Source organism: Aythya fuligula, chromosome 3 (genome assembly GCF_009819795.1).
Source record: "Aythya fuligula isolate bAytFul2 chromosome 3, bAytFul2.pri, whole genome shotgun sequence".
Lineage (NCBI taxonomy): Eukaryota > Metazoa > Chordata > Aves > Anseriformes > Anatidae > Aythya > Aythya fuligula.
The window spans coordinates 4,053,903-4,070,174 of NC_045561.1; the positions used below are offsets into that span (position 1 = coordinate 4,053,903).

A 16,272-nucleotide genomic window follows, 5' to 3' on the forward strand; every position below is an offset into this window, starting at 1 on the left:
ATTTTTCCTTATTGATTTTTTCTAACATAATGCACATTTAACACAGGACAGTTTATAGTTTATTACAAAATAATGCAGCCTCCAAATAATCTTTCAGGCGGTAACGCTCCCTTTTTTTAAATGCAACCAGCTGTGTTTTACCTCCTCCAAGAGAAAGAGGCTCCCCAGCTACTGCTTCCCTTTGCATAAAAGCTCTTTCTTAAAATGAAAATTAATATCGGCAAGAAAGAGCACACGGTGAAAAGCCCCTGGCCACCCTCCTGCAGGAAATGCTCCGTGCACTTTCAGTGGCCTGGCCGAAAGACGACAATTTGGCCGATTCCTCTTTTCCTCCAAAAAGAATAAACTCAGTAGCTAAAACGCAAGGAAACCCAGACGATTCGCGCTCCATCCAAAAAAAACAGCTGTGATGTTGCAGCAAAGTAACACCGGGTGACAAATTAATTGCTGTGAATTTTCGGGGGGGAGGGGGGACATTTTTGCATTTTCTATTTTGCTACCTACTAAATCAAGCAAGCAAGCAGCGAACGTAAAATTAAACTCCTTCCTTCCTAAGCAGCAAGGAACTGTAATGTGTGTTTATTTAACAAAGGTGGTAGTTGTAATAATAGCAACAACAACAATAATAATAATAATAATAATAATAATATCCACAACAACAATAATAACAGCACTGAAGGCACGGTTCTTCTTTAAGCCTTTGTTGTTTCGCAGTAATTCTATTGTTTATTTAGGCAGAGGTTTTTCTATCTACAGCTAGGATCAAATTGTAGGTGTAATTGTTCAGTGCTTATGCAAAGCGCGGGGAGGATGCAAACAGCAAGCCCTGGGTTTGGACTGACCCCATCTCCCCAGGTGCCCCCCCCCGGCGCACACGCTGCCCTGCTCGGCTGTGAATCCAGCGTCTGAAGCTGACCCGGCCCTGAATAACCCCCTGCCAACGCCTACCTGCAGCAAGGCTTCTCCTCGACAGCTATTTCACAGGGATATTAAGCCTCATTTCCTTGACAGTAATGCAGTTGTTTGGCTTCGCTTCTTTCTCGAATCTTGGTATTTGAGCTATTTGGTGTGCAACACTGAAATCTAGGCTCAGGCTGACTTAGCCAGACACCCGTCAAACACAGCAAAGCGCTGCTTTACTGCAACCTGCTCAGGTAGCAGCTCCAGCAGGATCGCACCAGCCAAGCCGGGAGAGGTCTCGGGGGAGAGGGGAGAGGAGAAACACTTTGGTGCACAGTCTGCAAACTCGGGATTCAGCAGCTTTTTTGGCACTCGATGTGTTTCAAGCGCTTTGTTTTGGGAAGCGTTATGCATTTCTCTTTGTGCATTTTGCGGATTTCCTACAACTGCCCCTGACAGCTGTTGATTCAGTTAAATGAGCACGTTATTAAAAATCCTCTAACATCCCCGCGCTGCAAAATACACCTTTTTGCAGAGCGTGGCTCTGAAACCATAAGGACATGCAAATGAAACCTATGTGAGGCGGGCTCGCGGGCTCTGGATGTGCAGCCTGGGCTACATCTGCAGCAGGGGGACAAGCGGGCTCCAGCCCCCTGCTTACGGTGGCCGTGTTTTCTTTGTTTCAGCCAGACACCGATACTAAAAAAGAATGAAAAGGGAAACAAATGATCTCGAGTATAAGAAATAAATGTCTGCTAATACTTTGGCAAATAAACTCCTCGGCAGGCTGACACGCATGTGCTTCAAACCACCGTGCTCTGTGCCACATTCTTCATTTTCTTTCCTTCGTTCCTTACTTACTAACCAATTTTGCACCTATATGAAATGAGGAGGGAAAGAAACGGATGTTTTCATTTTGCTTTAGATCAAAGGAAAACAAGACTGCAAACTGTGGCATATTGAATATTTTTTTCCACCGCTGTCATTCACACTGGGCTATCTAAGTTTTATACAATTCCCCAGACTGGCTGCATATTAAGCTTGCCGTGTACAGCTTTATTATAGCGTGGTGGCGAGGAAACATTAATATTCCTGTGTTGCATCTGACAGGACATTTACATGCGCCCATCTGAGCTCCCACCTGAGAGCTGCTCCGAGGTACAGTAGCTGCGCTCCCATTGTAAAGGCAAATGAAGAACACCAATTCCCTGCTGGGACGGGGCTGACCTCGCCACACCGCACCCACGGCCCCGTCTGTCCCTCGCCAGCCCCGCTCGGTGCCACTCCGCATGAGGAATGAGCCCGGCAGTGACCGCTGCGGTTCTGCCCCGCGCCCAGCATCGAGCGCCTGCCTCGAAGGTTTCCGAAGCACACGGCGAGCCCATCGGCCTGGCAGAGGTCAGGAAACGAACTCACCCGGCCTGGCACGGGGCGCGTCGCCTGCTAAAACTGGTGAGGAAGGCAGGAGGATGATCAGGGGCTTCGGTACGGGCTCCGCACCCATCGCCTTTGGGCTGCACTGACCCAGCTGCCGCCAGCGCCAACGCCCACACACGTGTGCTGAGGATCGGGGCCCCGAGGAGCAAACCGTGCTCGGTGGAAATTCATTAGGAAATGGAAAACAGATCGTCCTAACTGCTCAGACGGTTTGTGGGTACACTAATGAGCCTGTTGTTTGTTAAAGGACGCGATAAATCACAGCCATACGTGTGCTGATACCAAGCACCATGGGCCCAAACCTGTTACGACGGACACTGCCAGGAGGCAGGCTGGATCTAGTGCACTTGTACGGGGCAAGATTCAATTCAAAATAAATAAATAAATAAATAAAAAGTTAATTGTAGGTGTAGGGCCACATTATGGGTGCAAATATAGGTGCTAATGGATTTCAACGGGAGCTCGGCACATGTTATGAACTTCTGCAGCACCCTGGGCATCGCCAAGCCAGGCGAAGGCACGCTGGCCGGCTGCGGCATGACGAGGCGCCCCGGGCTCGGCGGCGCAGCCCCCGACGGGCAGAAAGGTGCCGTCGATCCTCAGCGATCAGATCCCGTGTGCAGAAAGGTGGCACCGTGCCAGGCCGTGTCCAGCTTGCTGCTAAACGCCTTTTATTGCACAAAGCTGCTGCTCTCGGATGTAAAAACAGGCTGAAGCTGGAAGGGAATTTTGTCCAAAAAAATGGGCTGTAATGAGGATGCGTGCAGGCAAACAACTGGAGGCTGAGCTCCTCTTGCCTGACACTGCCTCTCGAGCCTCTTTAATTGTCTTTATTATTTGAATTAAATAAAAAAAACAGCTCATGTGCCGAGGGTTGCATATAGCAAGCTGGGTAATGCTAATAGGCCTCCTTCTCTTTAAGAGAGGCATTACAAAATTATGGAAATGTTTCGGAAAGACTTTATTTCTCCTACCGGGCTAATTAGGAGGCGGTTAATTTACCCCTTCTCCAGTTCCCTGCCTCAGTTTCCACCACTCGTTGCTCCGACCGGCTGCGCAGAGCCCAGCGTTTCCCCAGCCCCTTCTGTTTCCCCAGCCTGCAGCACGTGACGTGCAGGCGCACCTTGTCCCAGCTCCACCAAGCCTCCTGCGTGCCGGGCTGCCTCTTCCACCGCAAGCGGTTTTGGACGCGGCTACGTTTCAGCCCATGGTGAGCTTCACAATTCAATGTCACATACAATGGGGGGAAGAACGCAAACCATATTTCTAATCCTCGAAACAAGAAGATCTGATTGGCAGGGACCACAAAATAGAGATTGAAGGCGCTGCAACACTTCTGACGCTTCCCCGGAACAATCGCGCCGAAGCAGAGGAAAACTTTCTATCCTGCTTCTGTGCTCCAAGTGAACTCGTATTTGTGTTTCCAATAAAGAGCCATTTTTATATTAACTGTCTGTAACAGCAGGGAATAGGAAAACTAACACAAGCTGTACCTCATACAAAGGACGATGCTGGCATCACGTGTTTGCGTCTTCAAAAAATGTTATTTACAAAAGGCACTGGGGAAAGCAGACAAACTATTGACTCTTTTCTCTATCCCCGCACGGGTGGCGTTAGAACAACTTTTTGATCCCCCACATTTTTTACATTTTTCCCCCCCGAGAAGTAAATTTCACAGCCACACAGGCCACTGCGTTTAATTAAGCTTTCAAAAGTCTTCTGACAATGCCAACAATTGAAAGACACTTCTGCAGCTCAATCATGCAATCATCGTGACACTTCTATTTACAATTTGTCTTAGAAAGAGTTTCTCTGACATTGTACTTTGACAAAACATCCAAGCTGCCAGTTCACAACCTTTCCCTGTCTTATTTACAAATACAGCTTGTACGCAGGACCCGAATCTCACGAGCAGGAGCCTTTGGGTAGCACCCTCGCGATTTTTCCTGCAGGGAACTGCTGAACCCAGCCTACCTTCCCCAGGCTTCCCTGCATGGCGAGAGCAAACCGAATTTTACTCAGAAATACTGCCATTTTCATTTCCCACCCCCCCCGGAAATGCAATTCAAGCTTGCGTCTCATTGTCTAGACACACCTCTAACTATTCAGTTCAGGTGTCAATGAATTTTTATCCGGAAGAAAACAAAGGAAGGAACTGCAATTTGCAAGCTACAGTACGATAACGGCGACGACTAATAACAACACCAGAAAATGTCTGTGGCATAATGACTGGTCACAGACATCACCTCCTGAGCACCGCAATAATCACTTGGTCCAAAATTCAGCAGCAAATTATGTCCACTTCCCCTGCGATTATTACAGAGGGGTATTCCTCACGTTATTTTCCCATGTTATTATATTTGATTACAACAAGCTGCTTGAGAATAAAGGATCCCCACGCTAAAAATGACCTCCCCTCCTCCTCCCCCTATGCACAGTAAATACGGCCTTGGAGGATCCCCAGCCATCGCTGCGAGCGGGTGGGCGCAGCGCTCCAAAGTGCTCCAACTGCAGCCAAGTAGCGCTTAAGATCCTCCCTCACCCAAAAAATAGCCTTTCATTAATTCCCTCAGATTTATACATTCAACAAACAAAACAGTAAAACCTGACGCCGGTGGACTGTAAATATTTCTTTGGCTTTTTCAATAAGTGAACAGCAATTTTACATTCACTGATCTCTAGATACTTCAGTTAATATTTCCCCCCATTGTAAAATACGAGACCGGATCAGTAAACCCCTGCCGTAGCACTCGCTGCAAATCACAGACTGCTGGTATCTGGTGGTGAGTGTTTGACATACATATTGATGAAAGCTGCCTCGTCGGACCCACACAACATATCCTATTAATTTCCAGTTAAATTTATGACATTTCAGCCGTGGCGCTGGATCAGCATCACTCAAAATTTTATATCGCGTCAAAGCTGCGCGCAGGCACCCGCCCACCCAGAGCCAGGTATCCACACCGGCCTGCGCGCAGCTCAGCTGCTACCGAAATTGCCCCTGCCTCTGCCTTCGGAAACCGGCAAGGACCAAGATAAGCCCATCGACGTTAAAACAGACATCATTTCTGCCTGCATCTGAATGACTCAGTGCCCTGTTCCTTTAGATGAGCTGCTCTTTAACCATTACTTATCTGGAGATGATCTCTTACCGTAAGGCACCAACTTACTGACTGCAACCGTGCCGGCAGAGCCCACCCTGCATCCACAGCTAACCTCCAACCCCTCGTGCAGAGCACCAACTAATTGGGTACATTTTCACGTTGCAACTAAATACACAGCTTCTGGTCTCTCACCCCAGACAATCAGCTCACTCAGTTCCTAGGTATTCTTCCAAAGGCATTGTCTTTCCCTTTTTATTTTAATTTTTAATTTTCACTTATACGCTCAGCTACCTTCCTGCATTTTGCACGCCTGCACAGCAGAGCAGGTATGAAACAGCAGAACTGGGAAGTGCCTCATCCAGGGGCCTTCCGGCAGCCTGAACTCCACGGCTTCCCCTGAGACCTTCACGTTTCACTCCTGGGCCCAGGCCGGCAGCGAGCAGAGGGGGCAAATCCGGCCGGCGACGAGCCAGACGCCACCGGGGCAAGCACGAGGGGGCAGGATCAGGCCCCGCACCTCTCTTTACATGCTGTGACCGCCGCTGCGAAGCTTCTTCTGAGTCAACTGCCCCGTGGCAGCACGAGGCCAGATCCTGCTCGGGCTGCCTGCCTCGCCTCGCCTCAGAGCCTGAGCCGGGCAGGGTTTGGCCGCGTCTCCAGCGCTGGAGCGCCAGAGTCAGGTCCTCAGCCGAGGAGTTCCCCCTCGTGAACACGTCCCCGGCTCGCAGACTGAATGACCTATTTGGGACCACGGTGCGAGGAGTGCTCCTAATTCTTGCTTGACAGATACTGTGTTTTGTCTTTTAAGCAGAGCGGTTCGATATGTAAATACAGCGTTACATCACGCCGCCGCTCCTCCATATTTGGTGATTTAGTATGGCTCCAGATCTCGGAAGACTACAAATCCCTTCCGCCAGGCTCCCGCTTCATTAATCATGCCCTACACTTGTGTTCGTTCATCTGCACATCACAGGCAGCACATCGAAATGGGCACTGCCCTGCACCACTCCGGGAAAATAACCCTCTGCCAGCACGGCCTGCGAGTTGAATATACCAACTTTTTTAAAAATATATTTTTTTAAATCTGTTTTAAAATGTAGCTTATCAGTAGCTGAGCCTCTGTTTCTTTCTAAACCTGGATATAAACATATATACATAGAGAGAGAGAGAGATATATGTATGTATATAAGGTATACATATACACACACCGACCGATACATGCTTTCCAAGTGCCATCTATTACTCGGCAGAAACAGTACCTATTCATTCACGTTATGTACGCGTGGGTATGCACGTGGCTTTGCATATGTATGCGTGTGTACAGACAGACGCTCGCACGTCTTTGCTGCTACCGCAAAACCTTGCAAAACACAAACCCCGAGCGTGATTTAATGGCTGGTTGGGAGGCTAGGAAGGCTGCGAGAATATCACACTGAAACTCCCAGCGTCTACTGCCCTATTATGGTTTAACTTTGTGGCCAAAGCAAGCCCAAGACAAGCTCCAGCACATCATGTGATTATGTACTGCACTTCTGACAGCAGCGCGCTGTCCTGTGGCCTCTTGTCACAGAGGTACAGGCAGTGCCGAGTCCCGAACGTCGCGGGCTGTTTTAGGAAACCGGTCCAGGCATTTGCTGCTTTTGATATCCCGCAGCCTCGCATTTTTCAGATGGTATTATTAGCGCGATTTGAAGCAATTTGCAATGCTCGCTACGAATGGGCAGTGTTCTTGTTTACTAACGGGATTTTAAAGCAGAGTACGCCTCGTTAGACTGCCAGTGCTCTGTGATTTTCTTTCGCGTCGTACGTTCTATTTTTTCAACCTCATTTGCAAAATATTTGCACAGCGAATGGCTTTCCGGTTTAAAAAAAAATATATGCTAAGAAATGGAATTATTTACCTTTTTAAAAAAAAAAAAAATGCATTTCAGACTGTTTGTTGCACAAAACAGAACTCTGCCTTGGACATTTGTACGGATGACATGTGGTTGTGTAAACCACAAACAAAATCAAGATACATCTGTCAAAACCACATCAGAGACAAGAGAGAGCACAGAGAAGCATTTATCATTTGGCTGAGGAGGCAGGCTGCAGAGAGCGGCCTTTCCTGTCAAACCAACCTTTTGAAATTTCCAACATGCCCTTAAACTTTTCGAATAAGCATGTCTGTGCGCTTCAGCAACTGCCCTCTCTACTCTGGCCTGGCCAGTCGAAAATGGCATCTTAAAGTCAAGGTCGGTGGTGTCACTTTGCCATGGGGCTGTGTTTAATTACAGTCCATACGCTGACAGCCAATATGGAACCAAGGCTGGCTGATGCTCGGTTAACTCTTTCACCCCTGAGTTTACCCAAGACGTGAAAGCTCCTTCCCTGCTCCTGCAGCAGGGCCTGAAATCTCCTCCCGCAGCGCTACGGCAGGCAAGGCGCCGGGAGACAGTGACTACAATACAGACAAATCACGAGAGCAGCCTCACACAATACCATTAAAAATACTCGGTCGCACGGCACGTGCCTGTTGCTCCTGCCTCTACGCAGCTGCTAGGAAATACCGGTCGCGTGCTCGTCGCAAACCGAAGGCAGGGCATTTAGCACATCAGCCGCCGTGGCAAACACAAGAGAGAGCCGGGCGCAGCGCTTTGCGACTGCGAACGTGCTACGTTGCGACTGAAACGGAAATAAACTCGCAAACACTTCTCCTCGTTTTAATTTACCTGCTATATGTTCCTGTTTTGGGCAAATTCCTCTAGATGACGTTGATAAACAATCGTCATCCTCTGGCGTAACCTGGATGCCAACCTCCACGGGATTGGATGCTTTTTTCAGCTCACTTGGTGAGGGTGAAGGTGGCTTATCCACAGCCTTCTCTAAGCAGAGACTGCCATTGCATTGTTTCCGTTTGTGCTCAATAAAAATAAGAATGTCCCCCAACGGGAAGTTCATCTGACACTGGCCACAAGTGAGGAGGTCGTGGTCCCCTTCTGGAGCTCCCAACGTGCCATGGTCAGGTTCGTCATCAGTGAGAATGGCTTCAAGAGGTTCGGCTGCAGTTTGAGAAACAAAAGGAGAATCGTTAGAGCTCCGCTGGAAAGCGCTGGGCGCAGGGGGGGGCACACGCTGAACCCCGAGTCGCAAATGTCACACGGCAGCGGCGACGGCCGCGTGTGCCCCCCCCCCAAGAGACCGACGCCACACGGCCACTATCCCCACCAGGAGAAGACAAATTTATCAGCTACGGGGACTGTATTTTGCAGGAGCAGCTGTAGCATGCAGAACTGGGAGAGCAAACCCTGCAACTGTAACTGTGCTCAGAGAGGAGGAGAGATTTCCGACTCGATTTAACGATTTAGTGGTAAAATCAAATGAATAGCCTTCAAGAATATACTGCAAAACTGCGGTGGTGCTAGGAAGAAAAAGCGAATGCCGTGTTTTATTGTCGGATGTATTATTTATGTATATGAATCCAAGGCTGAAAGCATTACACTCACTCTCCCTCTCACATGGGTGTGTATTTCCACAAGCCAGACCTCCTTGCTCAAATTTAGGCTCGTGAACCACGCGTGTGCGTGTGCAGACAAAAGGTGTTTCAACACACAGCTTGCATATTCAACACACAGGCAGCGTGTGAGCGCCCGTGTGCAGGAGCAAGGGAGGAGAGGGGGAATGGATGGAGGCACGCACACGCGCAGGCACACCGCGCACGCATGGCCCTCTCCGTGCACGTGTACATGCGTATGTGGGGACGCGTTTGTGTCATGCCCACATTTGTGGCTTCCAATTTACACATTCGAAAGGCAGGAGTTACTCGCGGGGGGAAGGGGAGGAGGGAGAAAAAAAAAATAAATAAATGACAGAGAAGCAAATGATAAAAATCAAGTGCAACCGAAATTCCTGCGGGGCGGGGGGAGGAACCTCCCGCTTCTCAGCAGCTCCTCGGGATTCACATAAATTCCCAATTCACCTACAATTCCACCCAGAGATATTAGCCGAAGAGGAGATTTTTTATTTCTTAAGGAACCAAGCCAATCGGTCATTTTTCCTTTTTCATCCTGAAATAAAAGAACGCCTAAATTCTCTCTCTAACGTGTTAGCACCGGTGGCCTTCGTCGTATAAAAATCAGCATGGCCAAGCAAATGGCACATTTCATAACACCGAGGAGAAGTGCTTTCTTTAAGCTCAAAATACCTTGCCTAATGTTGTCAAAGTTGACAAATTTTCTGAATGAGCTCCAAAAAGCTTCATTATGAGGCTATTTCTGCTCACATAATCGTCAGTGGATGCTCTAACGAGGTGGAGACGTCTTTCTTTTCTGTTTGCCTTTTTTTTTTTCAAGTTTGCACGGAAATATCTTGGCAATACGCGTGCAGTCACTACAGCCTTTCAGGAAAAAAAAATACCGCCAGTGCGTTGGTATTCCTCTGTCTGCGCAACGCAGCACGCACGCGAGCAGCAGCAACAAAAACGAGAGGGTACTACAAATGCAAACCACCTCAAAACAGTGCCAGGTACGGCAGGCAAGACAGAATGCAACTCCTAAACAGTTAATCAGTCTGACCTTCTTTAGCTAGCTGCCAATTTCACATTTAATGAACTTAAAGCCACAGAGAATCAAAAAATAGATTTTAATTTGACTGCGCGATATTGGAACTGATTTTGATAAAGTGCAAAAATCCAGTGAACTCAGGTTAAATTTATTTCAACCCTGCCTAGGCTGAATATTGAGGAGGAAGATCTGGAGTAGCTCCCAGTTGTGCTGCGTGAAATAATATTGAAAGAGCACACTACCTCACCGTACCTTAGCTCCAACTAGGACACAGGGATACAGTCCGTAATTTCTCGCCTCTGGTACTACTTCTAATTTAACGTAAGGTCAACCACAGGAATATGAAGGTTACGTTCGTATTAATAACAGCAATGTCTTAATCGCCGGGGTTTTCTCCTAAACTTGCAGCTCCGGGGGCATCTCGGGCTCGGGCGCCGAGAGGGGAGCAGGACGTGTCTGCAGGATTTCTGCGCGTGGCATTTTTCTCCCCGGCCATTCCTTGCGGTCGGACAGAGCGAGTAAATCACTGCAGGACTAATTCCACCAGTAGCTCGCCACACGCATCAGACAAAGGTATTTGGGGCTAACCGGTAAACGTAACTTCTGGCTTAGCAACTCTCCGCAGCGAAAGACGCCAAATAAACAACATTCCCCTTACAGCTCGCTTAGCGAGGAGCCCTGCATAATCATTACTCAATTATAATGTTTTCCCGTGGCCTGATTTATTTCTGACACTGTCAGTATTATTTAGCAGTGGAAGGTAACGCGGCGCTGAGACACCAGACGGTTAAAAGTAGTGCTAAACAAAAATAGACTTTGCTGAAGTCTGTAGTGACTGGGCTGATTTACAATCAAAACCAGGAAATGAAGTGGTAATTCAGAGGTTGCTGATTACACCTCCACATTTCACCTAATTAATTTTATAGGAGGCAAAGTTCTTGAAAATAACAAGATGATCAAATGTACAGATATAAAACCTGTAACCTCAACATTTTCTATGCTCTTAACGTAAATTATTGCTAATTAACAAGAATTATATACTAATGTATGAAATACGGCTGGCACCGTCTTCACTGCAAAACATTTGGCTCCCGATGGAGGCAGAGCCAGCAAAATACGGTTTTATTCTCACTGCTACTTTCCCAGAAAGCGAAAAAGAAAGCAAAAACCGCCGTGTGCGAAGAAAGCAGGGCAACGCGCTTCACCTGGGCTGGGCAGCGCTCCGCGGGCTGGGCGTTTTAACTCGGGGGCGAGCCAAATGCCCTGCCTGGCTACCTAACGGGTCGGGGCCGTCTCTAAGGCGAAGCGCTCTTGTAGGGTCGCGGCCCCCCGGCTCCCCCCGGCTCCCCCCCTTCCTCCCCGGCCCCAGCCCCCCAGGAGCACGGCGGGCACCGGAGGGGCTCGCCCGGCCCGACAAGTGCGGGGAGAAGGGGAGCCGCGGCTCGGGGTGCCGGGGCCGGCTCGGCACGGCTCGGGAGAGCGGGGAAGGAGGCCGGGGGGGGGCGGCCTCGGCCCAAGTTTGCTTTCAAGTGCGGGGCGGCTGGGGGGCGAGGCTGGGGGCGGCGGCACGGAGCGGGCCGGGGGAGCGGGGCAGCGGCAAACTCGGCGCCAAAGTTGCCCACCCCCCGCCGCCCCCAAAAAACTCCCAATTAATTTTTTTTTTAAAAAAAAAAGAAGCCGGGGGGAAAATGGGAGGGGGGGCGCGGAGAGCCGGAGGGGGCCCCGCGCGGCTGCGGAGCGGCCGGGCCGCCCCCGGGAGGCGGCTGCGGGCGGGCTCGTGGCTGGAAGCGGCCAAACTCGCGAACAAAGACGAGGGGGAGAAGGGGGAGAAAGGGGGGGGCAAGGCAGGGGAAGGGCCGGGGCGGGCGGCGAGCCCTCCCCCTCCCGCCGGCTCGGCCGCGCTGCGGGCGCGGAGGCGCCGGCCAGGTTCAAGTTCGCCGGGCGGCGGGGGCGTTTCTGGTGTCGGTGTGCCTCCTAGCGACTGAACGGCACAGCCGTGCCGAGCCGTGCCGAGCCGTGCCCAGCCGCCCCGCTCCGCCGCTGCCCCCCCCCAGGCTTCCCCCTCCCCGCCCGCCCCCCTCCGGAGCCCCCCCCCGGGCCGCCCCGGCCGAGCTCCGCAGCCGGGCGGGGGCTCCGCGGCCGCGCGGGGAGCAGGGGGGCTCCGCGGAGCCGGGCTGCCAAAGGGGGGGGGGGGCCCTCGGGTGGCACCCCCCGGGAGGGGAGCCGCGGGCATCCCCGGGCGGGGAAGGGGGCCCCCGGTTCGGGGAAGGGGGCCCCGGCAGCCCGGGGGGGGTGCTGGAAGCGCAGCGCTGAGCGGCGCCGGGCAAAAGATCCGAGGAGCGGAGGGGGAACGGGAAAAGGGGGCCGGGGGCTGCGGGCGAGCCCCGGCGGGGAGAGGGCGGCGTGGGGCGGGGGGAGCGGCCCCCGGGCGGCCCCGAGGAGCCGCGGAGCTTCGCTAAGGGGCTGCGTGTGCCGAGCTGGCCGCCAGCCTCGCCGCCGCCGCCTGGGAGGGAGGAATCGCCGGGCAAAGTTTTGCAAAAGGCGAGAGCGAGCGGGGCTCGTTGGCAGCGAGCGATCGCCCTGGGTTCTCTGCCATCCCTGGGAGGGAACAAAACCCGCCAGGGATAATGGGAGAGAGAGAAGGGGAGAAAGGAAAGCGAGGAGGAAGGAGGGAAAAGGAGCCGCGAGAAGCATGCATCGCGTCCCCTTCCCCCCCGGCTCACCCCGAGGAAAAGGGGATTTTTTTTTTTCGCCCTTCCTTCCCCCCCCTCACCCCAAACCTTGCCAGCTCGAGTTGCCTTTTGTTGTGCAAAGAGCGCTCCCGCTTATCTTGCATCTAGCCCTGCCGTGTGTTGTGTCGGCTGCGGGGAGGGAGCCGAAGAGTTTTTGTTGCGAACAGTGTGGTGGGGCTCGGCTCGGGTTTTTTCTCTCCCGGGGAGAGGAGATTTGGTTTGGGGTTTAAATGCGGCGGCGAGCTGGGCGGCCGCGGGTGTGCGAGGAGTGTGCGAGCGGGTGTGCGAGCGTGCGTGTGTGTGCGTGTGTGTGTGTGTGTCTATGTGTGTGTGTGTGTGTGCTCAGCCCGGGCTCGCTCCTGCCTGTGTTTGTTGGCAGGAGGTTCCCCGCACACGCGGTGCTTGTAAACATTCAGACACGAGATTTTTCCCAATCAAAATCCACTTCCACTTTTTTTTTGAAAATCTTCCAAAAAATAGTAAGCGAGCGAGGGAGCGCGAAGCCGAGGGCGAGGAGGGAATCCCTGCCGGCTCGCCGCTGCCGCCCGCCCGCCCGGGGGCCGCCCCCCAGCCCCAGCCCCAGCCCCAGCCCGAGCCCGAGCCGGAGCCGCGGCGGGGCGCGGGGCGAGGTCGGGGCGGCGGAGCCCCGGGGCGGCGCGGAGCGGAGCGGGGCAGAGCGGGGCAGGGGCGGCCGTCCCGCACCCCGCGGCGGAGACAAAAGGCGGCCGGCCCGGCTCTGCTCGGCTCGGCTCGGCTGGGCGCCCACCCTCGCCCCCGGCCCCGCCGAAGGTGCCGCGGGGCGAAGGGGCGAGCGGCGGCGGCGAGCGGCGGCGGGGCTCGGCTCGGCTCGGCTCGGCTCCGCTCGCCGGACTTTCTCCCGGCCCGCAGCCCCGTCCGCGGTTCCTTGGGGTTCCTGCGGGTTCCTCTGCACTTTCCCCGGCTCTGCCCCCGCCGCCAGCCCGCACCTGGCCCGCGCGGGGCGGCTCCGCGGCGGCTGCGGGGAGAGGGCGCGGGGGGCAGCGCGGCGGGGGCCGGGGGGGCCGGGGCAGAAAGAGGAGAAAAGTGCTCAAGGTGATCGAGCGAGGGCGAAAATCAGCGGCATGCCAGTAATTCCGAGCCGGCGCCGAGTTCGTTTCACCTCCTCGCTCGCTCCTCGCTCGCTCTCACTTTTTTTTTTTTTTTTTTTTTTCTTTTTTTTTCTTTCTGCTCTCGCTCGAATTAAAAATTAAATCCGTGAAGGGGAAATGAAATAAATCGCTCTCCGGCTTACTTACGTGAAAATTCCCGTTTGCTTAAGTGCTGGGGTTTGCCTTGCTTGCGGCGCGACATGGTGGGTTGGTGGCTTCGGTGGCTTGTGAGTCGCTCGGTTCACATCGGGAGAGACGGGTTAGAGAGGAAGGAGACTCCAGAGAAAATATCTTCATCAATGTCTTTTGACATCCAAAATAAATTAGAAATAATACAAAGATGGCGCAGGGAAGATGAATTGTGGGATAGCAGTCATGGCTTTTTTTTTTTTTGTGCAAGGAAAAAAAAAGAGAGGGAGAGAGAGAGGGAGAGAGAGGGAGAGAGGGAAGGAGAGAGAGAGAGAGATGAAAAAAATGGCAAAAGCCCCCCTGAGCTGCAAGTTCAAGTGCGGACGTGACGTCCCTGCGAACTTGAACGTCAGGAGCCTGGATGGACAGAGACATACAAAACATGGGCAGGGCAAGCCGGGGAGAGGGGAGGAGGGAAGGCGAAGGCAACACCAATGGACACTCATCAGGGGCTGGACATGAAAAAGAGACCAGGACAAGCCAATGGACAGTGATCGCAGGGGGGAGAGGGGAGGGGGCGCGGCGGGAGGGGGTGCGCCGGGCGCCGGGCGCACGCTGCCGGCGGGAGCCGGGGGGAGCCGGGGGGCGCCGGGGGCCGGGGGCGGGGGGCGGCCGGGGCCGCGGGGCGGCTGCGGGAGGGGAAGGGGGAGAGGGGCGGCGAGGGGCCGGAGCGGGCGCGCGGGGAGCGAGGAGGCAGGAAAGGGAGCAAGGGGGGAAAGAAAGAGCGAGCGAGCCGAGGCAGCGGCAGCGCACACGCTCCCACCCCCGCTGGAAAAGCAAACACATCAGGGAAGGCACACGGGGAGGGCGGCGGGGCAGGCTAGCCTCGGGATGCGCCGAGGAGGTGGGAAGGCAGGTAGGAGCGGAGACCACCCAAAAAGGAAGGGGGGGCCCAGCCGGCTCCCGGCTTCCCCGCTCGCCCCCCCCCCACGCCCCCCCGAGCCGCCGAGTCCCCTCCTCCCGGGAGCCGGGGCCCGGCCCCGAGGGACGGCGGCGGCGGGGAGCCGGGGGGCTCCGGGGGCCGGGGCCGGCGGCAAACTTCGGCGGGGAGCGGCGGGCCGGGGAGCCGGGAGGACTCGGGGAGCGAGGAAGAGCGGGCGGACGAGCGGCGGGAGCGGGGCAGGGGGCGGCAGGGGCCGGGACCCCCCGGAGCCCCCCGGCGGCGCCCCGCAGCCCGCCCGCCGGCGGAGCGGCGAGCGAAAGCGAAAGGCGCGGCCGGAGGCGGCGAGAAGCGGCCGGAGCCGGGAGGATGCGGCGGCCGCAACTTCGCCCAAAGCGCGCCCGCACCGCCCGGGGCCGGGCCCGCGGCAGGAGCCGCTCCGGAGCCAGCCGTGCCCGCGCTCCGGGCCCGGGGCCGGCCGGCCGCGGCAGCGAGGTGGGCGCGGGGCGGCGAGGAGGGGCCGGGGGCCGGCGGCGGGGGCGCGCCGGGACCTGTTGGAGCCGGCCCGGGGGGGCCCCGCTCCGCGCCGGGGCCGTCCTCCCGCGGCGCCGCCGCCCCCCGCCTGCCCCGAGGCCGGTGCGGGGCCGGGGGCGGCCGGGCAGCTCCCGCCGGGCGCCGCGCTTCGGGGGGAAGCGGCTCCGGGTGGCAGCGGGCGAGCGCTCCGGGCTGCGGGGCTCCGGGCTGCGGGGCTCCGGGCTGCGGGGCTCTCCGCGCCGCCGCGGGGCTCGGCTGTCGGAGCTCCGCGGCCATGTGCTGTGTAAACAGGCGTGCGGGACCGTGCGGAGAGCCGTGCGATTTGATTTATCTGTAATAGCGCGTATAAAGCTTTTCGAGGTGGCTGCGATGTAAAAAGTAATGACTTTATTACCTCTGAAAGGTTCTGCGGTTCACGTTTAACAGTCCTCTGAATTACAATTCATTACACAGTTGCGCGCTCTCTAAAGCCAACGTAGCTCAGAATACCTAGCTGTGGTTATTTCCAATAAATAACAGGCGACGTTTCATTGATTTTCTTTAAAAAATCGTAGCAAATTAAGCACTTAGTTACAACTAAATCTGCTTTATTATTGTACTGCGTGCGAGATTCCAGAGGTGACTTCCTCCGGCACGTCTTCAAACATACATTCAAAAGCTAATTTTACAGATGCTTTCATGAATGGCAGCGAGGATGTTCCTACCATTAGCGTGCCCTTAATTCCCGCATCGTAAAATGCCTCGAATTAAATGGGAACTCGCTGCCTTGAAACAGTATTTCAGCCGGGCTGGATAATTATTAATATTGGCGTTTGATCACAATAGTGC

The 16,272-nt window shown here is 54.5% G+C and overlaps 1 protein-coding gene across 2 annotated transcripts in view; it reads right to left on the reverse strand.

Annotated features, from left to right (window-relative positions):
- BCL11A (BAF chromatin remodeling complex subunit BCL11A) overlaps positions 1 to 14,222 on the reverse strand; it is a 65,565-nt gene extending 51,343 nt beyond the window's left edge. For both annotated transcript variants that reach the window (XM_032185753.1, XM_032185752.1), the window contains exons 1-2: positions 13,989 to 14,222; positions 8,153 to 8,482 (exon numbers count right to left, since the gene is read on the reverse strand). In XM_032185753.1, coding sequence (XP_032041644.1) covers positions 8,153 to 8,482; positions 13,989 to 14,043 — 385 coding nt within the window. In that variant the 5' untranslated portion in view covers positions 14,044 to 14,222. The remainder of the gene's footprint in view (positions 1 to 8,152; positions 8,483 to 13,988) is intronic.
- Positions 14,223 to 16,272: the final 2,050 nt, after the last annotated feature.